At 37.4% G+C, this 10,668-nt stretch overlaps 2 protein-coding genes across 2 annotated transcripts in view; both read left to right on the top strand.

Annotated features, from left to right (window-relative positions):
• The first annotated feature begins 50 nt into the window (after positions 1 to 50).
• On the top strand, positions 51 to 2,857 carry tmem208 (transmembrane protein 208). Its single transcript, XM_058076879.1, has 6 exons — positions 51 to 269; positions 737 to 832; positions 904 to 963; positions 1,050 to 1,186; positions 2,358 to 2,442; positions 2,534 to 2,857. The coding sequence occupies exons 1-6, from the start codon at positions 264 to 266 to the stop codon at positions 2,669 to 2,671; spliced, it is 522 nt and encodes a 173-aa protein (XP_057932862.1). The 5' UTR covers positions 51 to 263; the 3' UTR covers positions 2,672 to 2,857.
• A 116-nt stretch (positions 2,858 to 2,973) lies between these two features.
• LOC131131880 (mothers against decapentaplegic homolog 6-like) overlaps positions 2,974 to 10,668 on the top strand; it is a 36,113-nt gene continuing 28,418 nt past the window's right edge. The window contains exon 1 of the mRNA XM_058076874.1: positions 2,974 to 3,070. The gene's annotated coding sequence lies outside the window, so the exon portion shown is untranslated. The remainder of the gene's footprint in view (positions 3,071 to 10,668) is intronic.

Below are 10,668 nucleotides of genomic sequence, written 5' to 3'. Positions count from 1 at the left end.
ATTTTACTGTAGTAATAAAATTGACCACTGGAGGTCGCGCTTTGACCAAATGTCACGCGTCAAAGATTATGATGACGTATATTGCATGCGCCGGATGTCTTGCTTACAGACCCAGAGACATCGCTTAACGCTGATGTGTTCAAAGAAATGACACCGCAGCGATTTTTGTCGATGGGTTTTTGGATTTAATAACATAAACGAAAAGGGGGCTGTGTTTCAAACTTTACAGAGGACACGGTGGAAAAGTATCTACCTGTTTGCCAATGGCGGTGAGTTTCTCACACACACAACATGCTTGCACTAGTTTGAGGTGGCACTGTCGCCGTTTCACTTTTGGACAAGGCAATGATCTAAAAAAAAATCATAATAATTATTTTTTCATAAGCAGACTGGTTTCCAATGCGAGGAAATGTAATGTATTCAAAGTTAAGCCAAGCAAATTGATTTGTTTTTTAAACCTACCATGAATACACTTACACAATATCAAGGAAATGAGGCGGAAGACTCAAATATTGCTTAATTTGACTTGAAAATAATTCAAATATTTGTTGTATATAAAACATCTTTTCATGTCATTTTCAATGTGCTGTCTGTGTCCTAGCCCGTAATGGATCCGTGACACAGTTTTGGGTCCTGACCCACTAGTTGAGCAGCCCCGCTTCACTGTATAGTATTTTAGTAATATTGCTGATGAATATGCAAATGAAAAGCAAGTTTTTTGTTTGTGTCCATTCAGCCCAAAACTAAAGTTGGAACTAAAGGAAAGAAGCAGATTCTGGAGGAGAACGAGGCCACCTTAAAGTTCTACACAAGAGTCATCCTTGGTGCTAACGTAAGCACGTGTTGTACTTTCTGTCCTTTCTCATAAAAGGTGTAAACGAACAATGTTGAACTCTTCCACAGGCTATATACGCTGTTGTAAATCTTTTCATCTTCTACAATTCATCTACCTTTTGGACGTGGGTGAGTGTCGTGTGGATTTTTAGGGCAAAATGTCATTCAAAACGTTGACCCAGATATTTGATGCGTCTTCTTCTTCTTCCATGCAGCTGTTGCTGGCGTTGGCGCTGGCAGTGTATGTGGGGAGCTACCGTTCCATGTCCTCCATGGCCAAGCCGGCGTTTGCTGACGATGGAAGTCTCCTGGACGGAGGAATAGACTTAAACATGGAGCAGGGAATGGCGGAGTAAGTCGTGGCACCTCCATAATAGCTCAGAAGAATTGATGCATGGTGTGCAGAACTGACTTGTGTTGCTACATATGCTATTTTACTTTTGCATAAGTCATTTTTTTGTTATTATTTTATGTTATTATTTATTTTTTTATTTATTTTTATTTGTGCAAAAAAGGTATTTTTTTACACTTTTGCTTAAGTTATTTTTATTAGGTTATTTAAAGTCTTTGCTTATTATTTATTCAATTATTTGTATTTTATTTAATTATTATTTTATATATTATGTAATATTTTTCATATTACAAATATTATTGTATTATTATATTTCTATTATTTTTATTCTTTATTATTATTTATTTTTAAGTAATTTTAAATAATGTTTTTGTAAAAAAGTTATTTGTCATTTAAATTTTGTATTAATTGATGGGTTATCTGTTGTATTTTTAACAAGTTATTATTATTATTGTTTTTTAAACAGTTTTATTTATTTTTATTTGTGCAAAAAAGGTATTTTTTTACACGTTTGCTTAAGTTATTTTTCTTAAGTTATTTAAAGTCTTAGCTTATCATTTATTCAATTATTTGTATTTTATTTATTATTTTATATATTATGTAATATTTTTTATATTACAAATATTATTTTATTAATTATTCTATTTCTATTTTTATTCTATTTTATTTATTTTTAAGTCATTTATGGTGTTGTTTTTATAAAACAGTTATTTGTCATTTAAATTTTGTATTAATTGATGAGTTATCTGTTGTATTTTTAACAAGTTATTATTATTATTATTATTATTGTTGTTTTTTTAAACAGTTTTCTGTTATTATTTATTTTTATTTGTGCGAAAAAGGTATTTTTTTACACCTTTGTTTAAGTTATTTTTATTAAGTTATTTAAAGTTTTTGCTTATCATTTATTCAATATTTGTATTTTATTTATTATTTTATATATTATGTAATATTTTTATATTACAAATATTATTTTATTAATTATTCTATTTATATTTTTATTCTATTTTATTTATTTTTAAGTCATTTATGGTGTTGTTTTTATTAAAGTTATTTGTCATTTAAATTTTTATTTAAATTAATTGATGGGTTATCTGTTGTATTTTTAACTAATTCATTAACAAAGACGTCGTTATACAGTCTTATTACTTATGTTTTTTTTGTCCATCAGGCACCTGAAGGACGTCATTCTTCTCACAGCCATCGTCCAAGTACTCAGCTCCATCTCTTCCTATTTCTGGTATCTCTGGCTGCTGGTAAGCACCACAAAGAACGTCCTGCAGATGAATATTTTAGGGTGTTTTACCTTATAAAAAGACTCCATCCTGTCTCGTGTTTGCACATCAGGCCCCGGCTCGCGCTTTTCACCTGCTCTGGGTGAACATTCTGGGCCCCTGGTTCTCGGCGGAGACCCCGTCGGCGCCGGAGGAAGTGAACGAGAAGAAGCAGAGAAGACAAGAGCGTCGACAGATGAGGAGGTTCTGATGGCGCAGAGTGCACGGAGCCATATTTTTATACACGGAATGAAAGAACTCGACTGGTTAAGTTATGCCATTTTTTGTTATTGAATGAAACACAATCCAGATTTACCATCCAATTTTGAAAGGTCCTACGATACTGCAGGGATGTCATTTAGTATCTTTTTCAAATAAACATCTTCTCCGTACACAACACTTTTTTTCCTTTATGTGTGTGGATTGTGGCAAAGTTCCTAAAAGTGAATTTTTATACACAAGTGACCATGTGTGTTTTCCTTTTAATCTTTTTGTGACGTCACACCTCCCTTTTCCGGCCACAGAGAAGATTGTAATGACATGTGCCAACAATGTCTCTCCAGTCTGGCTCTCCAACTTCTGGTTCTAGGATTCTTCTGCTTGGCCGAAGGTAAGAAAATGACATTAAATACTTGCTTATACTGACTTATGTATAACACGCCCCCCCCCCCCATCATGTAAAAACGGCCCCCACAGTTAAATGAAGTCGAGTCTCAAAACCGACATCTTACTTTGATTTACGATCTTTGATTATATAATTGACTATTTTTTACTAGTTTTACTACGAAAACACACATGATACCTGATTAAGTAGCACTATTGTGCTCGCTGCTAGCATGTAAGCATTGTTAACGTGCTAACATTAGCATAGTTGTATTTCTAGCCGCTTGCATAGGTAAACTTACAGTACACACACTTAGCAATATTATGCTAGGTGCTAGCATGCTATTATTAGCTGTTTCGGTCGCGATTCCGCGGGGGTGGAGTTTTACTACGCAAATTTCTTAACCTTTTGTTAGCCTGGATAAAATGCTGTGTGTATATTCTGAGTCAATTTACTACTCTTATTGGTAAAATAAAGTGGAATTCGCTTCCAATTCGTAAGTCATTGAGCTGCTACTGTATTGCTATGTCCTCAGTTGCTATTGCATATACTCACCACAAGAGTGTGCTAACTCACCAACCACAGTCACGTTAATAAACACCATAATCTGTTATTCTGTGCTCAGTTAGGCTCCTCCAACGTGTGAAAATATGGATTTTTTTAAATTAAGTAATCAATAAGTTAATTGAAGTGTTTTTACTCTTATTTGTCTCTCCTGTGGGGGTTGTTTCTTTCCTACAGCATTTTATAGGAGCATATGCAAATTATACGATGACATCATCTTTGCGACTTTCAGGGCAGCCAATAGCTACTTCGCTTACTGAAAAGTCAATGGAACTTTTTCAATGGAACTAATTACTGTCATTTAATGTATTTTTAGTATAAGTTAACACACTGGATTGTGGTTTGAATTGGAGGTATCATCTCAATACCAAGTAAATCTTCATTGTATATTTCATATTACAAAATTATGAACGTTGCTGACAGAAATCTGTACATTTTACATACACTGCTGATCAGTTGAAAAAATTGCAATAATACAATAATTAGCACTGGTGGAGCAATTTATTGCAAATAAAGGGGACATATTATGCTAATTTTCGGCCCTTTTTATATTGAGTCGTTGACTCCTATAGTGCAGCTACACTGTTGGTCACACTCAGAACTGCTTTTACCCAGGCAGGCCCATTTAAGGAAGTCACTGTCTGGCTGGATATTATAGAATTAAGCCAATATGTACTATATTATATTTTATTATATATCATATTGGGTTAATAAATGAATGGTAAGTAGCTTTAGCATTTAATGTTTTTGACAACATTTTACTTATCACAGTCATGTGTGGAACCACTTAACCGCCATAAACGAGGGATTTAGCATATGCTAAAGTGTTTGTGTTCTTGTAGCATATTGGTTTTAGCATTTTTAATGTACAAAATATATTGGAGTGTCCCCCCAACCCCCCATCCTTCAATTCTCACTGGAAAAAGTATGAAAGCGCTTGATTTACAGCTTTATGAGTCCTTCTTGGCTTGGTTGAAGCTGGAAAGAAGAGCAAAGAGGATGGCGGTAAAAAAAAAAAAAAATTCTTGCAAAAAAACTCTTGCAAAAAGTCCTGACAAGATGAAATAAGGAGGGTGAACTCGCATTCCATTTTCAAGGCTCGCTGCAAATCCTTTAGCATGCAAGCGCCTGCAAAATATGAACTTGTCGTTGTCCAACAAGAAAGTGACCTTCACATTCTACGTAGCTTTGGACCCCCAACGCTAGACATAACAGGAAATTGGGGGGGGGGGCATTTAGGCACCGGTGGCGGAGCCTTTGACCTTTAAACCCTGGACTTTGAAGACGGGAGAGAGAGAATCCCGTGCAATTATAAGCTACGTAGTGTGTGTTCCATTCGACACTGTGTAAACACGAATCAAGAGTATGTGGGTGTTGGCTCCTTCAACTTCATCTTCCATCTTGTTTTGACGCGATTCCATGCAATAATCTTGCTTTGGATATGGAAATCTTCTGCTTTCGGACTTCAGTCCCGCTTGGCAGCACTCCCAGCACGCTCATCATTTCCTTAAAAGGAAACTTTTATGTGTGCTTTAAAGACGTATGACCGAATAGCATTTACTATTGGAACCTTGGTTAGCATCATTCATTCCTTCCCCGAAGGTCCGACTCTAAACCAAAATCATGTCAACAATGTATGTCTTCCATTAATTCATTCATTCATTTTCTACCGCACAAGGGTCGCGGGGGTGCTGGAGCCTATCCCAGCTGTCTTCGGGCTAGAGAAGGGGTACACCCTGGACTGGTGGCCAGCCAATCACAGGGCACATATAGACAAACAACCATTCACACTCACATTCATACCTATGGACAATTTGGAGTCGCTGTGAGGTCTGCGCGCTAACCACTAGACCGCCGTATGTCTTCCAGAAAATGGCAATTTCTACGAACATTTTTTTTGTCGAGAATAACATTAACATGGCTGCACGGTGGACGAGTGGTTAGCGTGCAGACCTCACAGCTAGGAGACATAAGTTCAATTCCACCCTCGGCCATCTCTGTGTGGAGTTTGCATGTTCTCCCCGTGCATGCGTGGGTTTTCTCCGGGTACTCTGGTTTCCTCTCACATTCCAAAAAACATGCTAGGTTAATTAGCGACTCCAAATTGTCCATAGGTATGAATGTGAGTGTGAATGGTTGTTTGTTTATATGAATGAATGAATGAATAATAAGAAATATACAAACAAGTACCAATATGAGTTTGGGAAAAAAACCTATTATTCCCATCATGGGCTACACGAGTGGTTAGCGTGCAGACCTCACAGCTAGGAGACCAGGGTTCAATTCCACCCTCGGCCTTCTCTGTGTGGAGTTTGCATGTTCTCTCTGCGGTGCATGCGTGGGTTTTCTCCGGGTATTCCGGTTTCCTCCCACATTCCAAAAAACATGCTAGGTTAATTAGCGACTCCAAATTGTCCATAGGTATGAATGTGAGTGTGAATGGTTGTTTGTCTATATGTGCCCTGTGATTGGCTGGAAACCAGTCCAGGGTGTACCCCGCCTCTCACCCGAAGACAGCTGGGATAGGCTCCAGCACCCCCCGCGACCCTCGTGAGGAAAAGCGGTAGAAAATGAATAACATTAACGGTGAACATTTCTAGCGGAATTATTAGTCGGGTTGTGCAGGGGTGTCAAACGGCAGCTGGCTATGCGGAGATGTTGTTTAATGAATGTTTAATTCATTCAATTCACCTCAATACCCGATCCCAACAACGTATTCAGGCAAAAATAAGCGATGACGCAACTCTTGTGGTCTAAAATGGCCGCTAAATAAGTAAATAAACACAAGGTGCACAATGCACCTGCTCTGCAGGTCTAAATGGGCCTTTAGTCAAATAAATAAATAAAAGGTCATCAGTGAGCGACCCCCCCCGCCATTAGTTATGCCGATGGCGCCGCTGTCCGCATGACTCCGGCCGGTCCAGGACCAGTAGGGACCGGCTCAATCACACCGGGTTCCCTTCCTCTTCCTTTGTTTTCATCCTGTTTCCTTCCTCGTTTTCTTAGATGGCGTACCTCCGCGTGGAAGTCAGTCAACAGTACAATACTGTGAAAGTAAACATATCGTATGTACAAATATCATGTCGGAGAAGCACCAGGCTTCGGGTGTGTGTGGGGGGCTTGGGTGATGAAGATCGATATGTGAGGCTTGGATCAGAAATGAAGGATGGCACCGTAACGCAACATCATCATCAGTAAAAAAAAAAAAAAAAAGTGGAATAAGCTGAAATAATAATATGAAATAATAATAAAAAAATAGAATAACATTAAAAATTACTTCTATAAAAGTGAAAAAATTAATGCAAATGAAGAAGAATGGCTTGAATAAAAAACATTTAAAAATAATACAAATTAAAAACTAGAATGATTTCCATAAATACAAAATAAGAAAAAAAATAATAAAAATAACTAACAAAAACTTATTAATTCAGTACAATACATATAAAAACAATAATATTTTTTTTTAATTATACAAATAAATTAGAGTAAAAAACGACGTACTGAGTCGTGTAAAATCAATTTTAAAAGTAAAAAATATTTTAAAACAATAATTTAAAAAGAGAAATTTAGAATTATTTAAATAAGTATTGAAAATAAATAAAAATGACTTTACTAAAAGTGTTTAAAAAAGAAAAAAAATACTGAAAAAACTTAAAAATAACAAAAATTAAGTGATTTCATCCATTCTCTATGCCGCTTTGAAAAATATGACATAAACATAAATCGAAAATGTGGGTCCGATTAGAGAAACCCTGTTTAGTGTCAAAGATCAATATTTCAATTTTAGACCAAAAAAAATGTTCCTGTCTTTTTTTTAAACTTGTCAACTGAATGTAGAAAATAAGTTAGAAAGAAATAATAAATAACAAGATTTCCATAACTACAAAATAAGAAAAATAATAATAATAAATAATTAAAAAACAAATTAATTCAGTACAATACATATAAAAAACAATAAGACAATTAAAAATGAAGTAAAAGTGTAAAAAAATTATAGAAATTAATTTGAATAAAAAAACAACGTAATTAATTTTGTAAAATTATTTTTAAAGTAAAAAGTATTTTAAAACAATAATTTAAACAGAGAAATTTAGAATTATTTAAATAAAAGTACAGAAAATAAATAAAAATGACTTTACTAAAAGTGTTTTAAAAAAGAAAAAAATTAAAAATAACAAAAATTAAGTGATTTCAATCCATCCTCTATGCCGCTTTAAAAAATATGACTTAAACATGAGTCGCGACATGACTATTAGAAAATGTGGGTCCTATTAGAGAAACCCTGTTTCAATATTTCAATTTTAGACCAAAAAAAATCTTCCTGTCTTTTTTTAAACTTGTCAACTGAATGTAGAAAATAAGTCAGAAATAAATAATAAATCACAATTCAATTCAACGTGACTGATGACTGATTTTAAAAATATAAAAAGTTAGGACACCCCCCATCCCCCCCAACCCCCCTCCATCTCACACTATTAGACAAATGATGGAAGTCTCAATCCAAGCTTCATTTCCAGGAAAGTCGTGCGTTTTGTCCTAAAGCGCTTTCCATTAAATCAAGCGAGCCTGTTTTTCACAGGAGAAGTGGGAGTGGGGAAGAGTGATTAATGAGCTAACCGGTGCAGCCGTAGTGTCTCGCCTTGCTCCAGTGGTGAGCGTGAGAGTCGGAGGGAGGAAGAAAAATAAATATGTGGCGTGTTTTAAGAAAGAAAAAAAACTTGCATGGAAATGAATTGAAAGGGTAGCTGCGTACATTTTCAAAGGCTTGGTGGAGCATTGGAGTTGAACTGTGAGTGAGAGGGCAGACCGAGGCTGGATTACACCCTCTTTGGTGCCCACTAGTCCAGCAGCAGACGAGGATGGGTGGTGGCTCAGCTCGGACAAGGAAAACGCTTGACCTCTTGACCCCGGTCTGCCTTTGCAATCTGTTAGATGGACTTTTGAGTTGCTTTGTCATTCAGCAAAATACTCGGAATTTGAACATTTAAACATTTAAAATACTTGAAATCATCAAAGAAATTTAAATATTAGTCAATAACAACATAACCTAACCGAACCTGAAAAAGTTCTTTCCCTCCATTAAAACATAAACATCGGATTAAGTGAGATCTATCAGTGTGGAAAGAGTTACAAAGCTTTAGAACACCAGCAAACCACAGTGAGAGCCATGATCCACACATCATGAAAACATGGGACAAACATAGTGAACCTTCCCGTTGATGAACCTTCATCAAAGAGGTCACAAAAGACCCCAAAACAACATCCAAAGACGTGCAGGCCTCAGTTGTTTTGCATCATAGCAACAGTAAAATATGGTGGTGGTAGTGTAATGGTCTGTTGTTTTTAGTTTGTTAGTATTCTTAGAAGTAAAGAATGAATATTTCAGCAGGCCACCGTTCCGTAGCTTTGTTCTCCGAGCACCACTCCATGTTTTCCCATTGATGAACCTTCATCAAAGAGGTCACAAAAGACCCCACAACAACATCCAAAGACGTGCAGGCCAGAAAACATCTTGATGATCCATAAGACCTTCTGGAAAATACTCTTTGGTTGAATTTTTTGGAAGGTGTGTGTCACCATTACATCTGACAGAAGAAGAACATCATAGCAATAGTAAAATATGGTGGTGGTAGTGTAATGGTCTGTTGTTTTTAGTTGTTAGTATTCTTAGAAGTAAAGAATGAATATTTCAGCTGGCCACCGTTCCGTAGCTTTGTTCTCCCTGGCTTGTGGAGACATTATCTCCAGCACCAATCCATGTTTTCCTGTTGATGAACCTTCATCAAAGAGGTCACAAAAGACCCCACAACAACATCCAAAGACGTGCAGGCCTGAGTTTTTTTGCCAGAAAACATCTTCATGATCCATAAGACCTTCTGAAAAATACTCTGTGGTTGAACTTCCATTACATCTGACAGAAAAAGAACATCATAGCAACAGTAAAATATGGTGGTGGTAGTGTAATGATCTGTTGTTTTTAGTTTGTTAGTATTCTTAGAAGTAAAGAATGAATATTTCAGCTTTCCGTAGCTTTGTTCTCCCTGGCTTGTGGAGACATTCATCCAAAGACGTGCATCATCATAGCAACAGTAAAATATGGTGGTGGTAGTGTAATGGTCTGTTGTTTTTAGGCCACCGCTCCATAGCTTTGTTCTCCCTGGCTTGTGGAGACATTCATCCAAAGACGTGCATCATCATAGCAACAGTAAAATATGGTGGTGGTAGTGTAATGGTCTGTTGTTTTTAGGCCACCGTTCCATAGCTTTGTTCTCCCTGGCTGGCTTGTGGAGACATTATCTCCAGCACGCCGCCATGTTTTCATAAGCGGGCCTCTGGATGCTTTCAGTGGTGCCTGGGAGAGGCAGGAGGCGTTTGTGTGTCCGTGTTTGAGAGCCATTAGGGGGAGCGATGAAGCCGATGACATGCTGTTCCTGTGACGGGGCCGCCTGGTTCCAGACTCCTCGCTCGGAGAGCCGGGGGAGCCTGCAGGTCTGTGCCCTCGGACAGACGTTGGAGACGCAAGGACGGCGTTTATTTTGGGAGGCGGTTTGGTGCTGGACACGGCGTCTGCTACCCCCCTTCCCCCCTCGCACTCGCCTCGAAACACCCCACCCAAGTCTTCCCACACTCCAAACCCACACACACACACCTTATCACCACCGCCGAATGTTTGCATTCGCTGGCTGGAATGACACAGATTATCTTCAACCGTCGGCCCAAAGCAGGGGGCGGCAGCTAGCTTGTTTTCCTGCGTCAAAACCAAACGTATTTGATGGACAGATGCTCAGTTGGAATGATTGACAAGTTGATTGGCCGGCCCTACGGTTTTGCATGAGCTACATTATCTAGCTAGAATGTCCGGGATATTCTATGATGATAACATAATATTGTTCTTTTTTTAACATTATCAGAGACCTATAGCTATTAAATAGCACCCCTATAGTCACCTTTACGCTGTTGGTTCAGTGGTTCTCAATTATTTTCGCTCATGGCCCACTGGGGGACAGAAATGTTCCCCCCCCCCAATTTGAAACAATATC

Source organism: Doryrhamphus excisus, chromosome 7, assembly GCF_030265055.1.
Source record: "Doryrhamphus excisus isolate RoL2022-K1 chromosome 7, RoL_Dexc_1.0, whole genome shotgun sequence".
Taxonomy (NCBI): domain Eukaryota; kingdom Metazoa; phylum Chordata; class Actinopteri; order Syngnathiformes; family Syngnathidae; genus Doryrhamphus; species Doryrhamphus excisus.
This window is presented reverse-complemented; position numbering and strand designations above follow the sequence as displayed.

Excerpts from the sequence above, each read along its gene's own strand:
- tmem208 (XM_058076879.1), top strand. Across the intron at positions 833-903 it reads GAGTCATCCTTGGTGCTAAC|GCTATATACGCTGTTGTAAA; the intron begins GTAAGCACGTGT and ends ACTCTTCCACAG. Across the intron at positions 2,443-2,533 it reads TCTGGTATCTCTGGCTGCTG|GCCCCGGCTCGCGCTTTTCA; the intron begins GTAAGCACCACA and ends TTTGCACATCAG.